Below are 23,281 nucleotides of genomic sequence, written 5' to 3'. Positions count from 1 at the left end.
AAAACCCTGAGGATCTTCTGACCCAGCGGGAAACATCGACACAACGAGGACACGGCATTGGTAACAGGCGCTTTATTAACAGCACGGACAGCGTCAGACGACCTTTGGAAGTGTGGTTGGGTTTTGCTTGAGGATGAGACGTCAGAGTCTACCCGACCACAGAGGGATCTAGCAGGCCTCAGACAGTCACCCCTAACTCAGCCAATCACAATATCTCATTTTTACTAAATATTATTCCAGGTTTTAGAAACTCACGTCACACAGACAATGATTCAGAAACACAAAAACCTTTCACATTGTTTCCAAAAAGTCGTCTTTGCCTTTCGGTTAAATTCGTCACAGAGAGTAGCATCGTGTATCAAAAGGCCATAAACAGTACAAACATGATCATATATGTGCATGTTAGCATTACACGTGAGTCCTGCCGCAGTGGGCGGGGTTCCAGACCCCTGCCCGCCGTGAGCTCAGTCTGTCTTTGTTTTCTTGTGTTTCATCGAACTGCTCGTGTCTCACCATGGCTGAACTTCCTGTTGTCCTGCGCGCTCTCGTCCACATCAGGCTTCGAATGACACCTGAGGCGGAAACGCATCGCTTTGTTTTTGCTTTCCCCCTCTCAGCATCTCCGCTGCTGCTGATTGGGGAGGAGCTACAAGCTGATCAGGCTCTCCTCCTCCACCCCGGGCTCCTCTGTGTCAGCGGGCGCCATGTCTGCAGGGATGAAGCATTCTACAGGTGGAGCCGGCGGCGGGTCGAGGGGACAGGTACGGCGGGGTGGGGCGTCGGCGGGTTGATCAGCGGGGTGATAGACGAAGCAGTAGGCTCCTGGCTGGCAGCCGCTCTTCACGCTGAGGGCGAGCTCTGTTTGGGCCACGGGGTGATGGACGCCATCGATGTACACGCTGAGGGTGTAGGAGTCTGTAGAGGAGAAACACGAGTCACTTCCTGCTCAGACAGGAACCAACATGTCCAAACTGGTCACAGCATGGCGGTAAAAACCAAACCAGAGAGGAACACATAGTGTCCTTCATCGCCTCACAAAGCAAGAAACAGCCATCAGATTATTGCAAGAAAGCCAACACAAAGTCGGCGAGGGAGCTGGAATACACGGGTCAGCAGACAGTACACAAGAGAGGTGGAGTGCAGGCAGGGCGGAGCAGGTGGAGACAAGAGTGACACAAGGACAGCAGCAGGAGGGAAAGAAGGTTTAAAGATGGAGACGGTGGAGTTGAAGGTGCTCACTGAGAGTGAGCAGCAGGGGCCACTAAGTCAGAGGGGCTCAGATGGTCTGAGCATGTGCAGATGAGGGAGGGCGGAAGATGACGATGGAGCAGAGGAAGACCTCAGAGGAGGTTCATGGATGCAGAAGGAGGACATGCAGAGGAGGATACTGGGATAGGAGGAGATGGATCAGGACTGGAGGTCTGGAGCCTGGTTTAAATTTTCTTACTCTTCTCTTGATTGAGATTATTTTATTTCAAAAAGATGAAAGATGAACTTCCAGGTGATGCTGGAGTACATCGAGCAGGTCGGACCTGATGCCTCTGATTTTTATCTTAGAACTATCTTTAACCGAAACGACACAATAAGAAGAGACAATCTCAAAAATAAGGCTGCAGCCTCCTGCAACCAGGAAAAAACTGATTGTTCAGAGGTTGCTTTGAATATTTTCACTTTTCCAACTGCAAGTAGTTGCAGTGACCTGGGGTTGCCCAGCGGTTACCCGTGCAGCTTCCTCGCCTGTCAATCACACGGTGACTGCACAGGTTGCCTCGCGGGTCCAACCCTGTCTCCACATAACTGCAGCCACCGTGAGGCATACAGGTGACCCCAGATGAGAGATCGGAGCTGAAAGTGCACCGACAGGAAAACCCAGAGAGCCAATCCGCTGTGTGTGAAGACCTTCATCTGAGCAGATGTGTGCTGATGTTCGCTGATTCTATGACTGCCAGAGGAAGAAAGCTGCTTTGCAATGTCCCCAACGTGGGGTTACCTTGCTCGAAGCGTGCGGCGCACTGCTCGGAGAGCTGCTGGATGGTGGTCGTGGGGAGGACACCCAGAGTTTTGGGGTCTGCTCCGATCTCGGGGCAGCACACCGTCAGGAAGTCCTGCAGAGGAGCAGAGAGGTCTGAGCGCTCACTCGCCTGCGTGCGTTTAGTTGCTGGATTCAGTTTTGGTTTTATCATCGTGTGTGTCCCTGTCGTCTTCTGTTACTTTTAGTTTCCTGTTTTACTTTGAAGGTTTCCTGTTTTACATCAGTTTGACTTCCTGCCATGTGGTTATCTTCACCTGTGCTTCGTCTCAAATACGTCCGTTAACTAAATGAGTTTCAGGTTATTTTAAACTCCGTGTATTTCAGCTTCAGCAGCTGATTTTCTGGTTTCAGTTATATTTTTTAACAGTTTGAAAACGTTTTAATTTCAGTTTTAATTTTTTAATTATTGTAACGTGGAGGATGTCTGTCAGAGTCACAGTTTAGAAGTTCAGAGCAGATATTACAGTCCACACAAAGTCTCCACAAACATATTCACTAAAACCTCCTGAGGCACCAAACTGGCCAAGACTAGAGCTAAAGAACCCACGGAGTACCTCAGGGTTCCCTGCTGGGTCCCATTCCATTTCCTTTGTATAACAGCCGTGTTTTTACCAGGCGGTGGTCGACTGTCTGAGAGATGCAGTCACGGTTGGAGATCCTTACAGTCTCACATGCAACTGAAAAGTCTTTGCTTCGAGCAGAGAGCATTTGTCTTCTTACTTAGTTTCTAAATCCTAAATTTAGTTACTTTACAAATGATTTCATCGAGATGCCGTTTGAGGTGACGTTGACTCTTATAACCTTGTTTAAGACCTCCCAGTAACAATTCTCACACTTAGATTTTTACTGTGCACACATGTGGGTCCTACCACAGTCCACAGACATGCACTCAGCAGGTCTGAATGTGATTGGCTGTCTGTCTCAGTGTGTTGGCTCAGTGATAGGCTGTCACGTGCTGTGCTTTATTTGAGTATTCTGATTACACAAACACAGTCGTATTTACTTCATTAGAGTTCTTATAGATTTGTAGCTTCACTTTTGTTTTCATTCTGTTTACTTTTACTTCATTTGAGACTTTAGTTTTGATAGTTTTAGATGATTTCAATGATTATTGTATTTATGAGGCAAGATTTAAGATATCAGTGTAAATATTACAATATGAACTTTTAGAAAGTAGAGAGTCAAGTTCATAAAAGTCTCATCAGGCAGGAAACGTTACTGATTCAACAACAACAAAACGAAGGATAAGTCTCTGTCATTTTATTTTATTTCAGTTTTTTAAAACTGAAATTAAATTTTTCAGTCTGTGAAATTGTTTTTGTTTAAAAACTAAAATATTACTGTGTGTGTGTGCGTGTGTGTGTGTGTACCCGTATTGATCCCTGAGACGTGCGCTCCTGGTTGAACGTGCGCCGTCTCTCCCAGCGGTGGATCGAGTCCTGGACCTCTCTGCTGAGCTGGCGCGTCGCTGACCTCTGCTGGTCAAATGTCTTAATGTGCTCCAGCGCCCCGTAGGTGGTGGTCAGGTAATAGGAACCTGCACACAAACACACACACACTCAGTGATGTAATCAGCACACAGATGAGTGTGTGTGTGAGTATTTTCGTGGGTTGGCACCTTCTCCCAGCGTTAGCGATGGGTCCATCAGCTCCATCATGTACTCTACATCCAGCTGCAGGGCGCACAGATTGGACCGGGCCAGGACGTACATCATCACAGGCAGGAAGTCATCAGCGCCGTGGGCCCGCCCTGCAGGGACAAAGGGAAATCTAAACCTGCACTTTATTCTTACAGCCAGCAGGGGGCGACTCTGCTCTCCACAGCTGCTTCGCTCTGTGAGCTCAGTAGACACTTTCCTGATGCGCCCCAAGTAACGATCTCCGACCAATGAGCACGCAGGCTCACAGTCAGATCCACCCCTCGCTCACCAGGTTCAGTTTTAAAACAGAGCGATTGAGGCTCGATAACCGCTCGATAACCGCCGGGTACTTAACTACACGCTGACCTCCAGATATTTATTAATCTGCACTTTTCCCTGTACAGGTAGTTTAATGCCGTGGGGGTGGGGCTTAAAGCACAGCTGGCGATGCTGACCTGGACAGCTGATGGACATGGAGTCGTAGATGATCTTGCAGGCCTTCAACAGCTGCTCGATCTTCTTCTGAGGAGAATACTCCTGATGCAGGTTGTTCAGTTTGATGCTGATCTTCTCCATAGACGAGGCCTCGGGGACAGCCGTGGTAATTCCTAACGCCGTGGTGGTGCTGCCGAGGACTACAGACTGACACACAACAATACAAACACCATCAGCATCGCAGAGGACGTTCCTGCTCCTGCGCAGGGACTGCGGCAGGCCTGCAGGTGCATGCATGAAGGATGAAAACAGGTGAAGAACTTTAAAAGTCAAAGAAAAGAGTGACGGTCGAGGTTTTATTTCATGGAGGCGGCTCGCTGCACCACCTGGTTCTGAGCCAGCTGTTTGAGGCCGCCGTCGCCCGTGTGCAGCTTCTCCAGCCTCTGATAGATGGACTCCTTCAGGGGCTTCAGGACGCTCTTACACAGAGCAGCTTCCACGATGCTCTCTGCAGGCACAAGAACAGAGTTAGAGTAGAACGGCTGACGTCACCGTTTATTTCTTCGTAACCACAGAAACAATGACGCGGTGCGATGTTCAAGGAAATGACTGAGCTCAAACTTCCCCGTGTGACTTCCACATAACGCAGTCTAAAAATAAAAAGCTGTGAGTTACCAAGTTTGTCCTGCGTGTACTGGTGCTGCGGCTCCAGCATGGCCTGCAGCTCCGTGCTCTGCAGCAGGTAGCTCTTCAGCTGAGTCATCATCTGTCGGATCTCCTGCAGCATCTCGGTGGAGGACGAGTGGCTCGACATCGTCTCCAGGGTGAAGGCGCGGTGCTCCTTCACCTAAACACACAGACTGGTCACATGACGCGGCGTCCAGGCGGAGCGTGGCTGAGCTGAGGGTTCAGGTGGGAGGCTTCCGCCTCTGCGCACTCACCAGGTTGCCAAAGTAGCTGAAAGGGTCCCTGGCGAGCTCCACGATGCGCTGCGTGAGGCGGCGCTCGTGGCTGATGAGCCCGGTGAGGACGGTGGACAGACGGTAGCGGGCTCTGTCCAACATCACGGTGGTGGAGGTTCGTCTGACGGCTGCTTTGGGGCTGCGACTCTCTGCCAGGCGGCTGGAAAGAAAGCAAAGCCTTTAGTTTGACCTCACCGTATCTTTGCCACACCTGACACTTGCATGAACAAACTTTCTGCACTTTACTGCGATTTCCTTTTGACCAGCATGATGGTGCAGCGGACTATGAGCTCCGGTCCTTACTGAGACATCCTGCACAGAGCAGTGGTGTTTATAGGTTTCCACACTGACCTCAAAACCTTTGATGATGTCAGCTTTATAGAGACGTGTGCAGCCTGAGAACCTGAGACCATGAGTCCGTCGGGGGGATCAGAAGCGTTTCAGAACGTGTGAAAAATGTCGTGTAAAGTCTGCTGTGGTCTGAAAGGAGCTGCACAAAATCTGAAACCACAGGATGACCAGCTGAGGAGCCAAGATTTACAAAGCCTCATCTCTCCATTCTATCACATTACAACATTCTTCTAAATGTGTAGCTGCTGCAGCTGCATTTAAGGTGGATGTTTGTTGCTAATCTGGTTCTTCAGCCTGTTCAGAAGTATCTGCAGGTTGTTGTGCTTCGCTGATCAGATGTGGTGTGCAGCAGGGGTCTGCGCTGGGACCCTCTGCATCCTGATGTTAGCTGTAAACATGCAGTCACCTGCCGTGCAGTCAGCAGAGGCTGCGCTGTGTGCAAAGCCCTGATAGTAAATGACTGTAGTTTCATTTTAGCCTAATGAAGCTCGACTGCATGATGACAATAATGGTTGAGTTTGGCGTTATCAGCCAAGTCCATGGACCCGGCTGGCTGAGCCTCTGGGTGTCAGGCTGTGCTGATATTGGCCACAGCCGGGTTACTGTCCAGTTTATGACCCACGCTACATGGCAGTGGAATAAATCGCAGCAGCATGTGGTTCTCATCCTGTTTGGACTTTAAGCCTAAACCAAACCATCGAATTAGAAGCAAAGTTTTATTTTGACAGAGAGCAGATTTATGATCCAAAACTACCAGAACCATAAAGCCAGTAAAACCAAGGAGCTGGTGGTAGACTTCCGCAGGCACAAACATCCTCCACTGCAACCACTGAACATCCAAGGTATGGACATCGAGGCTGTGGACAGCTACAGGTAATAACTCAACACAAGGCTCCAGCCTGTCTCTCTCAACCACCCAGGTTAGGAGGGAACTGAGGAGGATTAATGGCAAGAAGGCAGCGGGTCCAGATGGCATCAGCTCGAGAGTCGTCAGGTCCTGCGCGGACCATCTGTGTGGGGTGATGGAGCACCTCTTCAACCTGAGCCTGAGGCTGGGGAGAGTCCCACAGCTCTGGAAAACCTCCTGTGTTGTTCCAGTGCCAAAGACTTCACGCCCCAAGGACCTCAACAGCTACAGGCTGGTGGCTCTGACATCCCACCTGATGAAGACCCTGGAGCGGTTGGTCCTGGCTCAGCTTCGGCACCTTGTGAGCTCATCACTGGACCCACTTCAGTTTGCCTACCAACCTGGCATTGGAGCGGATGATGCCGTCATTCACCTCCTACATCGCTCCCTCTCTCACCTGGAGACTGCTGGGAGCACTGTGAGAATCATGTTCTTTGATTTCTCCAGTGCCTTCAACACCATTCTTCCCTCGGTTCTGAAGGACAAGCTGGAGAACTCTGGAGTGGACCATCACCTCACTACCTGGATTTTGGACTACCTCACCGACCGACCACAGTATGTGAGGACTCAGGGCTGTGTGTCGGACAGGGTCGTCTGCAGTACGGGGGCCCCACAGGGAACGGTTCTGGCTCCGTTCCTCTTCACCATCTACACTGCAGACTTCTCCCACAACTCCACCCAGTGCTTCCTGCAGAAGTTCTCTGATGACTCTGCAATAGTCGGCCTCATCACTGATGGGGACGACAAGGAGTACAGAGGACTGACTCAGGACTTTGTGGACTGGTGCCAGCTGAACTACCTCCAGATCAACGCCAGTAAAACCAAGGAGCTGATGGTAGACTTCCGCAGGCACAAACATCCTCCACTGCAACCACTGAACATCCAAGGTATGGACATTGAGGCTGTGGACAGCTACAGGTACCTTGGTGTTCATCTGAACAACAAACTGGACTGGACTCATAACTCAGACGCCCTCTACAGGAAAGGGCAGAGCAGGCTGTACCTGCTGCGGAGACTCAGGTCGTTTGGAGTGGAGGGCCCACTCCTGAAGACCTTCTATGACTCTGTGGTGGCCTCAGCCATCTTTTATGGTGTGGTCTGCTGGGATGGCAGCATCTCTGCTGGGGACAGGAAGAGACTGAACAGGCTGATCCGAAGGGCCAGCTCTGTTCTAGGATGCCCTCTGGACCCAGTGGAGGTGGTGAGTGACAGGAGAATGGTGGCTAAGCTGTCATCCCTGATGGACAACATCTCCCACCCCATGCATGAGACTGTGACAGCACTGAGCAGCTCCTTCAGTGGCTGCGGCACCCACGGTGTGGGACGGAGAGACTTCGCAGGTCTTTCCTCCCCACTGCTGTCAGACTCCACAACAAAGACTTTAACTGATCAAACACACACATCCACACATGTGCAATAATACTAATGTGCAATAATCCTTTCTGGCATCGTTGTATTTTTACTCAGTTCTATAAAGCATTTGCATTCTATTTTTATCTTATTGTATATTTTATTCTATTTTATTCTACTGTATATAGTATTTTATTTTATTCTATTCTGTACAGTTGTGTACTGTATTTATTCTTATTTTATTTTATTCTAATTTTTCCTTCACAACTTTTGCACTGTCCACTTCCTGCTGTGACAAAACAAATTTCCCACGTGTGGGACTAATAAAGGTTATCTTATCTTATCTTATCTTAAACCTGCAACATCTGGCACAGCCACCTGTCTGACCTCCTGATGCGGTCTCCACCACACAGGTCTCCACCGAGCCATGACCTGTGCATGTGCACAGGTGGATGTAGGCGGGGTTTGATAAAGAGGCGGTAAATGATGCCCCAGAGGATGAACAGTTAGCACTTAAACTCAAAATTCACAACAGAATGAAACTGATTTGTTTTTAACGTTTGCTGTCTGCGGAGAAAATGCTTTTGTTTTTGTTGCAGTTCCATCAGTGACCAGTAGGAGGCATGCAGCCGGGCTCATACCAGCCCAGGTAATGGGCTCAGGCGTACCTGTGGTTTTGCTCCAGTTCCTGGTTCAGCTCTACGTCTTCCTCTGCGCTGCTAGTGGAGCTGGAGTCGGGCTGGGTTGCCAGAATAGCGCCCCCCTGTGGCGAGTACAGCGACACATCCGGCCGCCGTGCTGGGGATGCAGGGGGCACTTTGATCGGAGCGCTCTGATTGGCTCCTCTGGGCTGGTTGGGGGACGCAGGTGAGTTGGGTGAGGTGGGTTTCTTCCTCGGTGGAGGTACTGGGCGGGACGGTTTCTTTCCCGGTGGGGGGCACGGGGGGCTGGCTCTCACTTTGTCCTCCTTCTCCTCCTCGTTGCCTCGTCCTTCTCCCTCCTTCTCCTCCTCCTCCTCCACCGCTTGGTGCTGGTCCCTGCTGTCCTGCTCAAACAGCAGACCCGATTTACTTTTCCTTCTCTCCCCCTGCTCTCCTCCCTCCTCTCTCTCGGCTTTCTTCGCAGCATTTTGTCCCTTCTCTCTCTCTGTCCCTTCTCCTGCCACTCGCTCAGAGCTTTTTCTGGAGGGAGAGGTGCGACAGAGAGGAGCAGGAGGCAGAGGGGGAGCAGCTCGGCCCTGCGGGGGGACGGGAGGCCTCGACGGGGGAGGTGATGTTAACGCCAACTTCCTCTCTTCTCTCTCCACTACTCCTCCCTTTCCTTCCTCTTTTCTCTCAGCTTCAGGAGTTGCAGAAGACAGCGGCTGAGGTGAGGGGGGAGGAGGGGAGAAGGGGAGGCCCATCCCAGCCCCTGAGCCCAGGCTGGGGGGCGGGGTGGGGGGCGCTTGTATTTAAGCTCATAGCTTGTTTTGGTTTGACCTTTGACCTGCGTGCTAAGCTTCTGTGAGGCTTCTCCGTTGTGCAGGGAGGAGGTGATGCTCTGATTGGTGCTGACATTGTGTTTGGATGTGGAGGAGGAGGGGCTCGGGTCTTTGCTCGTGTCTTTGGGCCGCTCCTCCACAGGAACAGAGTTCACGTACAGGTACATGTGGGTCTGACCCAACACCAGGTCCTGATTCTCAGCTCGCCGGTTCAGGTCAGACGTCCAGAAATCTGCAACACGAAGAAGAGTTACTCCCATTTACATGATTTCATCATCATCATTATCGTCATCACTTCCTCTTCCTGTTACAACACAGGGGTGGTTGTGTAGCATATCTAAAAGTTTAATAAAAAATTTAGGAAACCTTCTTATTTCTTGTGTAATACAATACAAAACTATTTTATTTATATAGCGCCAAATCACAGCAACAGTTGCCTCAAGGTGCTTTATACTGTAAGGTAGACCCTACAATAATACATACTGAGAAACCCCAACAATCATATGACCTCCTATGAGCAAGCACTTTGGCGACAGTGGGAAGGAAAAACTCCCTTTTAACAGGAAGAAACCTCCGGCAGAACCAGGCTCAGGGAGGGGCGGGGCCATCTGCTGCGACCGGTTGGGGTGAGATTGTTTGACGTGCTTTATCCAAAGCACACTCTCTTTTGATTCACCTACTAATTTTATTAACAGTATTCACTCACTGTCTCTGTACTGTTTCGCTAGCTTAGCTTAGCTTAGCTTAGCTCGTAGCCGACTCGTTAGCACCATGGCTACTTCACCTGTCCCTCCTGCACTTTCCTGCTCGTTGTGTCAGATGTTTAGTTACTCCTCGGCCTCCTTTAGCAGTAATGATACCTGTAACAAATGTAGCATATTTGCAGCTCTGGAGGCCAGGATTACTGAATTGGAGACTCGGCTTCGCACCCTTCATTCACCCGTAGCTAGCCAGGCCCCTGTACCTGGTGCAGCCAAAGATAGCGTAGGCCCCGCTAGCTGTTCCCCGGCAGACCCCAAGCAGCTGGGGAAAGAGGGCGGCTGGGTGACGGTGAGGAGGAAGCATAGTCCTAAACAGAAGCCCCAGGTACACCACCAACCTGTTCATGTGTCTAACCGTTTTTCCCCACTCGGCGACACACCCGCCGGGGGTCAAACTCTGGTAATTGGTGATTCTGTTCTCAGACATGTGAAGCTAGAGACACCGGCAACCATAGTCAATTGTCTTCCAGGGGCCAGAGCAGGCGACATTGAAGGAAATTTCAAACTGCTGGCTAAGGGTAAACGTAAATACAGTAAGATCATAATTCACGTCGGCAGTAATGACACCCGGTTACGCCAATCGGAGGTCACTAAAATCAATATTGAATCGGTGTGTAACTTTGCCAAAACAATGTGGGACTCTGTAGTTTTCTCTGGTCCCCTCCCCAATCAGACCAGGAGTGACATGTTTAGCTGCATGTTCTCCTTAAATTGCTGGCTGTCTGAGTGGTGTCCCAGAAACGATGTGGGCTTCATAGATAATTGGCAAACCTTCTGGAGGAAACCTGGTCTTGTTAGGAGAGACGGCATCCATCCCACTTTGGATGGAGCAGCTCTCATTTCTAGAAATATGGACAAATTTATTAAACCCCCCAAAATATGACTATCCAGAGTTGGGACCAGGAAGCAGAGTTGCAGTCTTACACGCCTCTCTGCAGCTTCTCTCCTCCTGCTACCCCCCAAAAACCCATCTCCACAGAGACTGTGTCAGCTCCCAAACAGACAAAAAACAAACTAAAAACCAGCAATAAACAACTTAAACATAAAAAATCCCAAAGAAAGAACAATACAGTATCCACATCTGAACCAAAGAGTAAAACAGTGAAATGTGGATTATTAAATATTAGGTCTCTCTCCTCCAAGTCTCTGTTAGTACATGACTTAATAATTGATCAACAAATCGATTTACTCTGCCTTACAGAAACCTGGTTGCAGCAGGATGAGTATGTTAGTTTAAATGAATCAACACCCCCGAGTCATTCTAACTACCAGAAACCTCGAAGCACAGGCCGAGGGGGCGGTGTGGCAGCAATTTTTCACACCAGCCTATTAATTAACCAAAGACCCAGACAGACTTTTAATTCATTTGAAAGCCTGATGCTTAGCCTCGTCCACCCCAGCTGTAAAACTCAGAAACCAGTCTTACTTGTTATCATCTATCGTCCACCTGGGCCTTACACAGAGTTTCTCTCTGATTTCTCAGACTTTTTATCTGATTTAGTGCTCAGCTCAGATAAAATAATTATTGTGGGTGATTTTAACATCCATGTAGATGCTAAAAATGACAGCCTCAACATGGCATTTAATCTGTTATTAGACTCAATTGGCTTCTCTCAAAATGTAAAAGAACCCACCCACCACTTTAATCACACTCTAGATCTTGTTTTAACATATGGCATAGAAACTGAACATTTAACAGTGTTTCCTGAAAACCCTCTGCTGTCTGATCATTTCCTGATAACATTTACATTTACAATAATTGATTACACAGCAATAGAGAGTAGACTTTATCACAGTAGATGTCTTTCTGAAAGTGCTGTAACTAAGTTTAAGAATATAATCCACCCACTGTTATCATCTTCAATGCCCTGTACCAACATAGAGCAGAGCAGCTATCTGAACGCTACTCCAACAGAGGTCGATTATCTTGTTAATAATTTTACCTCCTCACTACGTACGACTCTGGATACTGTAGCTCCTGTGAAAACTAAGGCCTCAAATCAGAAGTACCTGACTCCGTGGTATAATTCTCAAACACGTAGCCTAAAGCAGATAACTCGTAAGCTGGAGAGGAAATGGCGTGTCACAAATTTAGAGGATCATCATTTAGCCTGGAGAAATAGTTTGCTGCTTTATAAGAAAGCCCTCCACAAAGCCAGAACATCTTACTATTCGTCACTGATTGAAGAAAATAAGAACAACCCCAGGTTTCTCTTCAGCACTGTAGCCAGGCTGACAAACAGTCAGAGCTCTACTGAGCCAACCATCCCTTTAACGTTAACTAGTAATGACTTTATGAACTTCTTCACTAATAAAATTTTTATCATTAGAGAAAAAATTACCAATAATCATCCCACAGATGTAATATTATCTACAGCTACTTTTAGTACCATCGATGTTAAGTTAGACTCTTTTTCTCCAATTGATCTTTCTGAGTTAACTTCAATAATTAATTCCTCCAAACCATCAACGTGTCTTTTAGACCCCATTCCTACAAAACTGCTCAAAGAAGTCCTGCCATTAATTAATGCTTCGATCTTAAATATGATCAACCTATCTCTAATAATCAGCTATGTACCACAGGCCTTCAAGCTGGCTGTAGTTAAACCTTTACTTAAAAAGCCATCTCTAGACCCAGCTGTCTTAGCTAATTATAGGCCAATCTCCAACCTTCCTTTCATATCAAAAATCCTTGAAAGAGTAGTTGTCAAACAGCTAACAGATCATCTGCAGAGGAATGGCTTATTTGAAGAGTTTCAGTCAGGTTTCAGAGCTCATCACAGCACAGAAACAGCTTTAGTGAAGGTTACAAATGATCTTCTTATGGCCTCTGACAGTGGACTCATCTCTGTGCTTGTCCTGCTAGACCTTAGTGCAGCGTTCGATACTGTTGACCATAATATCCTATTAGAGCGATTAGAACATGCTGTAGGTATTACAGGTACTGCACTGCAGTGGTTTGTATCATATCTATCTAATAGACTCCAATTTGTACATGTAAATGGAGAGTCCTCTTCACACACTAAGGTCAATTATGGAGTTCCACAGGGTTCAGTGCTAGGACCAATTCTGTTTACATTATACATGCTTCCCTTAGGCAGCATCATTAGAAGACATAGCATACATTTTCACTGCTATGCAGATGAAGGATAAAAAAGATGAAAGCAGGTCAAACTTATAGAGATGTCAGGAAATAGCACTTTTTAAAAATTATTAATTAATTAATTAAAAGAAAGGGACAGCTTTACATATCATCTTGATGCATTCTCAATCATCCAGGAAAGTAAATCTCCAAAAGTTGAATCTGTTCATCTGGACGTAGCGTTTTGTGGGAGAAACGTTTCGTCACTCATCCAAGTGACTTCTTCAGTCTCAGCTGACTGCAGGTTTCCCCAAACCTTATAAACAGGACATTTGCATAATGACTGAAACCAGCCCACTGAAGGAACAATGGGCTGGGAGGTTGAGACGCATTTTTTCTAAACACCGGGTCTCTGTGGCTTTTAAACCCCAAAATACGCTGCGCCAAAAACTGGTCCACCCCAAGGATCGGGTCCCCCGACACAAACAGAGTAACATAGTGTACGCTGTTAAGTGCCAGGAGGATTGCCAGGATTTATACATCGGGGAAACCAAACAACCTCTGGCGAAGCGGATGGCACAACACAGAAGAACCACCTCATCAGGCCAGGACTCTGCAGTTTATTTACACCTACAGGCCAGTGGACACTCTTTCAATGATGAGGATGTACACATCCTGGACAGGGAGGAACGCTGGTTTGAGCGCGGAGTCAAGGAGGCCATTTACGTGAAGAGGGAAAGACCATCTCTGAATCGAGGAGGGAGCCTAAGGGTACATCTGTTGTCACCATCTTACAATGCTGTGATTGCAGCCATTCCCCAACTCTCTGTGAATGGGACTCATGGCCATTGATCAGTGTTCTTTGATCAGTGGGTTTTGGTCAGTGATTGTTGATCAATGGTCATGGGAATTTGCATAATTATGATTAAGGAACTGACCTCACAGCCCATTGTTCCTTCAGTGGGCTGGTTTCAGTCATTATGCAAATGTCCTGTTTATAAGGTTTGGGGAAACCTGCAGTCAGCTGAGACTGAAGAAGTCACTTGGATGAGTGACGAAACGTTTCTCCCACAAAACGCTACGTCCAGATGAACAGATTCAACTTTTGGAGATTTACATATCATATTTACCCTCAGTTTTCTTCACTTTGTTATCAATAATTTGTCAAAAACCATCAAAAATCAGGGTCCAGATCATCAAATAATCTCTAATAATCTCTGTCAGATTAAATTTTTGGTCTGTTTTCTGTCAGATGTTGTTTCAATGATTTTTAATTGAACTTTAATGACCCGATGAGTTAGATTATTTTACCTGCACCCATAGCAGCAATGCTCTCCAGCTCCTCTCTCTTAGTTGCCGTGGTAATGGCCGTGGGTAACCTCAGCGGGACGGCCAGGATGTCCCTGATTGGTGGATCGAGTTGGGAGAAGGTTGAATGAAGCAGGTATTGAAAGAGTGTGCACATGTATGTGAATGTGAGTGTGTGGATACTGCGAGTACCGCAGGCTTGTTTTTACAGTGTTGTGTGTGTTTGTGTGATGCGCTGCGTGCTGCTGCGTGCTGCTGCGTGCTGCTGCAGGTGTGTTTGTGTTACCTGCTGTGGAAGTAGAAGGAGATGAGCTTGAAGATGTCATCAAAGACCAGAGAGGAGCCCTCTAAGTGGACGACTGGGGGAGACAGAGAAGAATGAATGACTTCCTCCTGTGTGTGAGTGTGTGTACTTTCTGAAGCAGCACCTACACGTCTTGTGTTGTTGGATCTTCAGGTCGCGTACGAGCGGCGCCCCCTGCTCGTCGGCCAGCCGTGCCGATAGCGTCGCGATGTCATCGTCCTCTGTGCTGCGCACCAGGAACGCCTGCAGACACCAGCGAGTGTGGTTTTGAGTCTGAGATCATGTGATGTACAATAAGAAGCTGCCTTCTATTTTAGAAGCACACAGCGTACACAGCTGTATGACTCACAGCGCGAGCGTCAGCACAAGTCTGAGGACGCTCTCACATGTCGGCGTCTCACATATTTAACAGGTCCCATAAAAACAAACATGCAGCTGTGATTCACCTGGATATCATTCCATCTCAAACCAACCACACAAAATCTGCTCCACTGCTCAGATTTGCTATTTGATATGTGCTAATTATTAAATATGTTTATAATAAATATTAGATGTTATCTCTACTGTGGAACGGCAGCCTTCAAGTGTATGAGAGATGGAAAGATGCAGGTCCAGAAAATGAAGAAATGATTTGTGAGTTATAATCAGAGCCCGGCTGGTGTAACCCGTCATATTTGCTCAATCCAGCACAAAAGTTAAATGCAAATCAGAGCTGGTCGAGCAGGAAATGAGATGGATTCTCCGTATGTTCATGTCAGAGGGGATCTCAGAGGTTCCTCCAGCAACACCAGAAACTTCATTTCCTGCATTTGGTGAAGTTTTGAACCTGTCTGCAGATTTTGTGCATCAGTCTGTGATGTAAATGTCTTTATTTATGTAAAGGGAAGAGGAAAATCAGGGAGCAGTCACCACTTCAGTGTGTTTTAGAGGCTCTCTGGCACCTGCTGTCACTGTTAAATCATTATTCCCAGCTCCTCTAACACAACAATGACTTCCTGCTGAGTCGCCACGCGTGAAGATGTAAATTGCTCTCCGTAGGTTTGTTTGGTTTCCAGATGTGAGTCAGAGGTAAAGAGTTATGGTGTCTGATATCAGGCCCTCATTTCAGAAAGTAATAACCTTTAAACCTGTTAAACATGTGAACCGTCTGTACTGGAGTTCAAACATTTCATATTTCTGCTGTTGATGATGACTGATTTCCATCACAGTAAAGGTTATTTACCCTGCAAATGACGCCCATTGTAGAGTAGATACCTGTGTGTGCGTGTGTGTGCGTGTGTGTGCGTGTGTGTGTGTGTGCACGTGTGTGTGTGTGTGCATGTGTGTGTATGCGTGCGTGCGTGCGTGTGTGTCTCACCCCAGCTGGCTCCTCCTCCAGTATCCTGGCGGTTTGCTCTCGGCTGAGGCCTTCGGGCCGCCACACGGAGGTGCTCCCGACCAGCCGGTCCACTGAGCTCAGCACCGGAGGAGCCGGTGAGGCTGGTGGGAAGACAGGGGGAGGAGGGGTGAGGAAGGAGAGGAGGGGGGTGGGAGTGTAGGAGACAAAGGAGCAGGAAGAGGGGGAGGAGAGAAAGTTGGCGTCAGATCAGAGGAGACAGAGGACAGGAGGGAAGGAGCAGGAGTGGGGACAGGGGAAGGTGAGAGAGGGGGAGGCAAAGATGGGGTAGGAGGTGCGTGGACAGGAGGGAGAGGGGGAGGGAGGGACGGAGGGGTGGATGGAGGCAGAGGAGGTCGAGAGGGGAGATGGGAGTTCCTGACTGCGGAAGGTGGAGGTTTGGGGCGACACGGCCGGGGCGGCAGGTGGGAGGGCAGCGAGGGTGGAGGGAGCGGGGAGGGAGGGTCGAGTGGTCCTGTCACAGGGCTGCAAAGAGAAAAGGTCAAAGGTCAATAAACAGAGTGACAGCTGGCTGGTGATGTTTCATGTGAACAGCTGCTCGGACTTTAACCACACTGAGAGGACGGCCCACCTGCTGGGCCCAGGCCCCGCCTTTTAAAACACGCCTGCTGCTGCTTCAGGTTCTCTGAGCGTGTCTCAGATTTTATAATGACTGGCATCATCGCTGGCTTTAAAGGGGCGGAGTTAAACATCTGACTTAACGCCAGTACAGCCGACTCAGAAAGCATCCAGACGGCGGAGCGGGCCTCAAACACCAGCTGAACTATCACCGAACGCCACGTTTCTGTTGCTGCTGGGACCACTCCTACCACCCCTCTGTGAACCCTGACGGAGCTCGCAGGTCACATGACCAGCTCCTGAGTCTGGTTTCATTTGTGTTATAGTTGTTTTATTTTTTCAGTGTCGTGTGCAGCACTTTGTGTCTGCTGATTTAAGGTGCTTATAAAGACACCTGAGGGGCCCTGCAGGTATGTTGTTGGGGCCAGTTTGCCCCAGGTAGGGTCTCCCTGCGAGAGCGAGGGCTGGAACATGGATGGATGCTAACCCAAGCTGTGCTGGTGACCATGTGGATGTTAGGAGGTGAAGTCTGATGCCAAGGTCGTGGTATCACTGACTCATCCTGTGCCTGTCAAGGCCCGGGGTGTGTTGTAGTCTGAGTCATGTGAGCTAAGGTGTGAAGTCTTTGTGTCTCGCGTGGTGAGTTTCAGGACCGCCTCCGACGTGCCAACCACAGAAGGATGCTAGAGCTCATCAGGTGAGAGGTGAAGCATCCTCAGAAAGCTGAAAATGAGATCCCATTGCCTTCAGCTGAGGCGTTTAAGTCTTAGAGAGAAGATAAAGACTAATTGAATCTAAGAGACTTCGTCACTCGCCGCTGTGACTGGCTGCGCCGTTCAGAGCTCCTCGCTCACAGCAGCCTGGAAACCACACAGATGTTAGCGGTGGATCAGAAACCGGAGCACAGGACAACAGCAGCTGATGAGAGCAGTCTCTGGGGTTTGTCAGTGCAAGTGATTCATTTACATCACGTCATCTGACATTACAGCGCAGCCTCTAGGGGTCACGGGGTCACCGGTTTGGCTTTTTAAGGCTATGAAACGATAAAAGCTCATCCAGCATGAGCACACAGGCGTGTTTGACACGTGTCCTTCCTCAGCCTCACACACGGGTAGCAGGGCATGTGTCTGTGTGTGTCAGGGAGCTGCTCCTCACAGCGTGATGCTGTTAGAGGAAGTCTGTGGTCACGTGGGCATGAAAACAGTTCATCTCGACCTGTGGTTACCAAACAGAGACCAAAATAGCAGGTTGGTGTTGTAAGGTAGTCCTCCCCTGATGTCTGCACATCGTTACCATCAGTTCTTCTGATCGCGTTGTGAGGTGAATGCACGGCCCGCCTGCAGTGTTTGCATCTACCTGGCTTTACCTGCCAGGTGAGTCTGACAGGTGCTCCTGCTGTCTCTGTGCTCACAGCAGGGAAGTGAAAAAAACAGAACAAAGATCCCATCAGGACGTCAACACGGAGGACGGAGCGGGGAAGGAGTGGCACGAGAGAAAACTTCTTCTTCTGTCCCAATCACCCTCCTCTGAGGTCTTCCTCATCTCCTCCTGCCTGGCAGCTCCATCTTCATCCTCCTCTCCCTCCTCTGCACACGTGCAAACCATCACAGCCTCTTTGAGCTCTGTGGTTGGTTGACTGCATCCGTCTCACTGTCTTTGCTCCTCGTGGCTGAAGGTGGATGTTGGGTTTCCAGGTGTGTGTGTTGCTACCTGACAGGTGACTCACTCAGCGGTCCAGATGACAGCAAGAAACACGAAAAGAAACACTTTCACAACACTTGTTTTCTTCCTCTTGCAGTTTGCCACATATAAGAAGAAGATCTGTTTCTTCTCGTTAACCCTCTGAGGGGTCAGGGTCACCTGGATCCCCCCGTCACTCGGGGCCTCCTATGTTGTTCTATTAAAATCCCAGCATGCACCTGCACGCTGCAGGCTGCAGCCTTTATCTACCTTTGCTGCAGTCTGAGTTACCTCTGCCTTATCTTCAGTGGTCTGGTGGTTTGGCTATAAATAGACGAACAGTTGCTAGCAGTACGTTACAGCACGGTCATGCTAACTTACGTTTGTCTCCGTAGCTGAGTTTGAAGTGCTGTTCGCGGCCCGTAGATAACAAAGACTCAGCTGAGAGTGGCGCCATCAGCGAGCGTTTGCTTTATGGCTTCCTCTGCTGACTTCCCCTTCTGCAATGAAAAGAGTGCCGGCGATTGTAAATGACAGCAGGTAGCTGACAGTTACATGAGCAGAGTGACGTAAGGTGTTGTTCTTGAGCTCCTCGTGTTTGTGTTTAAAGCAGCTGTTACACACAGCCGGGGGGGGGATCTTTAATTAGACCTGTTTGGTGCCCAAGTGTCAGAGACATGCCCGTCCAAAGGGATGAAGCAGAAGTGAGGACGAGCTCATGGAGGTGCAGCGTGCATGAAAGTGTCTTTAGGACGTGGACCCTGAACCGGTCTGTGGTCGTGCACAGCATGCAGGTGATTTAGCCGCCGATCTATGTTCCTTTGGGAATCTCGGGGAAAGCCGGGACACAGTGGAGAGATTACATCACTCAACTGTCTCCAGGAAAAGCTGGAGGAGGTCCTGAGAGGGACGGCGTCTGAAAGGAGCTGCTGGGGCTTCGGTGCCATCCGTCTCTCAGCTGTTCTTACAAAAAGACCCAGTCGATTCCACTGAGACATGTCTTCAGTGGATTTCAGGCTGATGAAATCATGTGACTAACCGATCCCAGCCCAACAGGCCAGAAGTGCCGCGTCTGCTCACAGGAAGACAGGCAGGACAATAAATCGTTCAGTCAGCTGAATTTTCGAGCTGTGACCAGAAGCAGACATCCTGTGTTTGATTCATGTTTGCTGACCACATGGAAACACCACACACGCACATTTACTCCACCTTTGATTCCAGTGGAGGAGACGTTAGAAACGGCCTACACCCATCACACCACTGAGGTGCGTCTTTACCTGACACAGGTTTAAAGTCCACACTCGATCTGCTCTGACTCTATTAAACATGAAGCAGTGCCTTCACTCGCGCTCTGCTGTGGTTTATGTTGCAATGCAGTCTGGGTGGTGATGTCATACGAGTGGAATGGTTATGGTCCCGAACTGTGGATGTGCTTAACCTGTTCAAAGGAGGAACAAGGAGCAACATGAAGGCGATCATGGGGGTGAGGGTGTCCATGTGGCGCTCCACGCCAACATCCCGTCATCAGATGTCAGACGATTAAACACCACCACGCAGGACTCCATCGGCACCTCTGTTTAAAGCATCTGTGCAGGTCAGGGGTGGAGACGCTGAACTCAGCCTGACTGCACGGGAAGGTTGTCACTTCCTGCGCAACGCTTTACAGCCAGCAGGACGGCCTCTGATACTTCCTGTCTTTCATGGTTGTTAGGCTGGTTCACACGTGCTGCCTCCAAATCATCAGGCTGAAAAGTGTTCGACCACTACAGTCTGTCAATGAGTAAACGGGTGGGGTCGGTAGTTCGATCCCCGGCTCCTCCAGTCTGCGTGCTGAAGTATCCTTGAGCAGGACACTGAGCCCTGAGCCGCCCCCGGTGCATGAGAGTGTTTGTATGGAGAGTAAACAGTGCCCTGACTGCTAATAAGGACCAGCCCGTACATAAATAATAAAAGCTTGTGAAGACGATGACGGGCATCTGTGACCTGCTCCTGCAGCCGCAAACGCATCAAATGTCAAGAAAGAAGAAACTATAACTCTATAAATGTGCACAGGCTAAACGCTGTGTTGGTTATTTATGCTTGTTCAAAGATATGGACGTGCAGGTGACGGTGTTGGTCTGACAGCAGCCTGTCGCTGCAGGTCAGGCCTTCTAGTTTGTTTCACTGACCAAAAACATGAAGACATCAAGAAAAGCAGCAAAAGAGGTCTGAGCCCCCCAGAGAGCCCTCTGCTGCCCCCACGACCAACCTGAGGAAAGGATGGATGGATGGGTGGGTGGGCTCAGACTTTTACAGTTACTGCATCAGTTTTTACTCCACTGCAGTTTTTGCTGAAATGATGCAGTCACACGTGAGCTCTGCAGGTTTCAGTAACAGTCCTGTGATATGTAAGCATCCACTTTTACATCTCATACATGAGTTATCTGGGCCTTTTATCCCCGAGGACTTTTAAATGAAGAAGTGATACTGCAGCATAGTAAAGCAGCACAATACTTCACCCGCCGCTGACTCTGCGGTGACCGAGCCTTCGGCACAACAACACTCGCTCTCCCCGCCGACGTACGGCCTCGATAACATGGTGATTTGGACACGGACGAGCTGAGTGAGAAACTAACAACAACCATCATCTCCACACGAGAGGAGAAACTCCACAGAGCAGCACGCTCATTTCAGGGCAGCGACAGAGGAGTCGCCCCCTGCTGGACATTACACAGAATGCGGGTTTAAACATAGCCTGTATATAAAAGATGGACCTAGCCAGCCGTCGGTTTTGGACTCCTCAGTTTGAAAAATTATCTTTAGAAACGAGGGAGGAGTGCTGCCATGATTGTAGACTGTATGAGACCATCACACAGACCTGCTGATTACTAATTAGTGCTCTACAACATCCAATCAAACTCCTGGAACTTCACTGTGTACCACACCTGGAGCTCCGCCTTTGGGGACGGTCTGTTAGTACAGTGAGCTCACAGCAGCCATATTATTGGTCAGATGTCATTAACAATGCTCCAACAGCACAAACACGTTGAGAGGTCTAGTTAGCAGACCGCTAGCAGCTGCAGCCACCTGTGTTACCATCCACCTGTCAGTCAAAGAGGCCACGCCCCCAATAATGCAAACTTTAAGCCTTCATACAAGTCAAATAGGAAGTTATCTACAGAGATCAAAACAGTTTTTCTTTCGTTCTGCTGTAAAGTTGGACGTTTTATCTCGGGAGCCTCTGCTGGAGCCTCTAGTGGGCGTTAGAGGAACTGCAGCTTTAGGTGCTTTCGACTTCCATCGTTTACACAAGGTCTTTGATTCTTTGACAAATTAAACAAACCAAATTTAAAATTGGGATTAGGAGCAATAATCGAGCGATAATCGTTCCTCGCAGTAAACCTCAGAAACGCTCCATGAGGGAAGGTTTTTGTCCTGACGCTCACTACTGAAGACTTTTTAATTTAAGTTTAAATCCTGAAGCATTACGCTGACATTCAGATGTGATAACAGTCAATGCGCCTTTTTGGACCACTTCACATCAACTCAGACCTCTCTAACTCTTCCCTGGAAGTGTGGAAACAGACTCCAAACCTGCACAGAATCTGGATTTTTCCCCCACTCTGGGAGGACACTGACCTAAATATGAGCGAGTGAGTCATCACATCTGTTTTTCCTGTCTGACTTTCGACCCCCGACTCCCTCCTCTACTCCGACACCGCAGCACCATCCCCCTTTCCTCTCACTCAAAATTGCTCCTCGCTGCTTTTTCCACCCGTACATGTCCTCGCAGACCCCCGTCAGACTCACCCTGCGTCCTGGGGAACGACGCTGGCCTCCATCATAACGCCGGCGACTGACTGTTTGACTGCTCCGTCTCTCTCAGCTCCATCGAAAACCCCGCCTCCTCTTTGCCCCCTTCTTTCCTCCTCCTGTTGATCGGAGCAGGCCTGAATAAGGAGAGACTACAAGGCAAAGGGGAAAATATGTTCCTGTGTGTCGGCCCTCCCCTGTGTTTAAGCCTCGACTTCCTGAGCTGTTCGTGAGGCAGGAAGAGGCCGAGCACTTTGGTCAGACTTCCCCTGCTCTGCCTCTTCTTAGCTTGTGACACGCTCTCTTTGCTTCATCGCTCTGCAGCCGATCCTGCTCTTTCTCAACTCGGCTGCTCAATCAGACCTTTGAATTTCTGCATTTTTACATCTTTCGGAAACACGACTCTGCCTCCTCCCCGCCCCTTCTCCCCTCCCCTCTCTACTTTTAAACTTTTCCAGATGCTCTCCGCTCAAACTCTGGAATGCTGGACTTCATGTTTCCTGCAGGCGTCACTCTTTTTTTTGTTGACCCCGTTCTCCTCCTCCTCCTCCTCCTCCCTGCTCACATTTACAATAGAAACTCTGCTTTTGCTTCTCTCCACCTCCTCCTATCTGAGCTTATCTTTTCTCTCTTCCCCCTGAAGACATTCCTGCCCAAAGAAACTATTAAGATTGGACTGATAGCTCAAATTAAAGTGTGTGTGGCAGGAAGACTTCATGTTTGCAGGTTTGGGAGACAGAGCTGCAGAGTGAGCGGTGATGTTAATCAGAAACTCTGCAGCGTGTGCAGAAGCTACAGAAGCTCGGTCCGTAGGTCTAACCCCCCACTGCTGCTCTGATGGCTGCACTTACTGTAAAACTTTAACGGTGCATGGTGGACATGCATATGTGGTCACACACACACACACACGTACATGGTGCATTCATGTGTGGTGAGTGTGCAGCTGCTTCCTGTGTGATCATTTTTCACTCCGACAGCCTCCACTACTCACATGAAAAACCAGGTGAGAAGCTGACTTCACACTACATGGTCAGCATCAGTGAGCATCCACCAGAGGGCGCTGCGACCCACAACATTCACCTGGGATGAAACCAGGAAACCTCATTACAGACACACCAAGAGTCACGCTCGGTCATTTTCAGCTCACTGTTTTTATCCTCGGCTGCTCGAGCAGCAGGGAGCCCACTGTGGCCACGGTAACGTTCGCCCTCACCGCTGTTTAATCACGCCGCCGACGCCAAAA

General features: G+C 49.0%; 2 protein-coding genes across 2 annotated transcripts; both read right to left on the bottom strand.

The window, feature by feature from the left end:
- Positions 1-57: 57 nt before the first annotated feature.
- rin3 (Ras and Rab interactor 3) lies at positions 58-9,228 on the bottom strand. The gene is made up of 9 exons (XM_019348570.2): positions 8,346-9,228; positions 5,049-5,229; positions 4,783-4,954; positions 4,494-4,615; positions 4,128-4,314; positions 3,651-3,782; positions 3,403-3,569; positions 1,991-2,105; positions 58-915 (listed from the first exon to the last, which is right to left on the bottom strand). Exons 1-9 carry the CDS (start codon positions 9,077-9,079, stop codon positions 647-649), a joined length of 2,079 nt encoding a protein of 692 aa, XP_019204115.1. The 5' UTR covers positions 9,080-9,228; the 3' UTR covers positions 58-646.
- Positions 9,229-16,048: 6,820 nt separating this feature from the next.
- On the bottom strand, positions 16,049-23,191 carry LOC109195784 (proline-rich receptor-like protein kinase PERK2). Its single transcript, XM_019348504.2, has 2 exons — positions 22,036-23,191; positions 16,049-16,473 (listed from the first exon to the last, which is right to left on the bottom strand). Exons 1-2 carry the CDS (start codon positions 22,068-22,070, stop codon positions 16,068-16,070), a joined length of 441 nt encoding a protein of 146 aa, XP_019204049.1. The 5' UTR covers positions 22,071-23,191; the 3' UTR covers positions 16,049-16,067.
- Between the last annotated feature and the right edge of the window lie 90 nt (positions 23,192-23,281).

The sequence above is a fragment of the Oreochromis niloticus genome, linkage group LG19 (genome assembly GCF_001858045.2).
Source record: "Oreochromis niloticus isolate F11D_XX linkage group LG19, O_niloticus_UMD_NMBU, whole genome shotgun sequence".
NCBI classification, from domain to species: domain Eukaryota; kingdom Metazoa; phylum Chordata; class Actinopteri; order Cichliformes; family Cichlidae; genus Oreochromis; species Oreochromis niloticus.
This window is presented reverse-complemented; position numbering and strand designations above follow the sequence as displayed.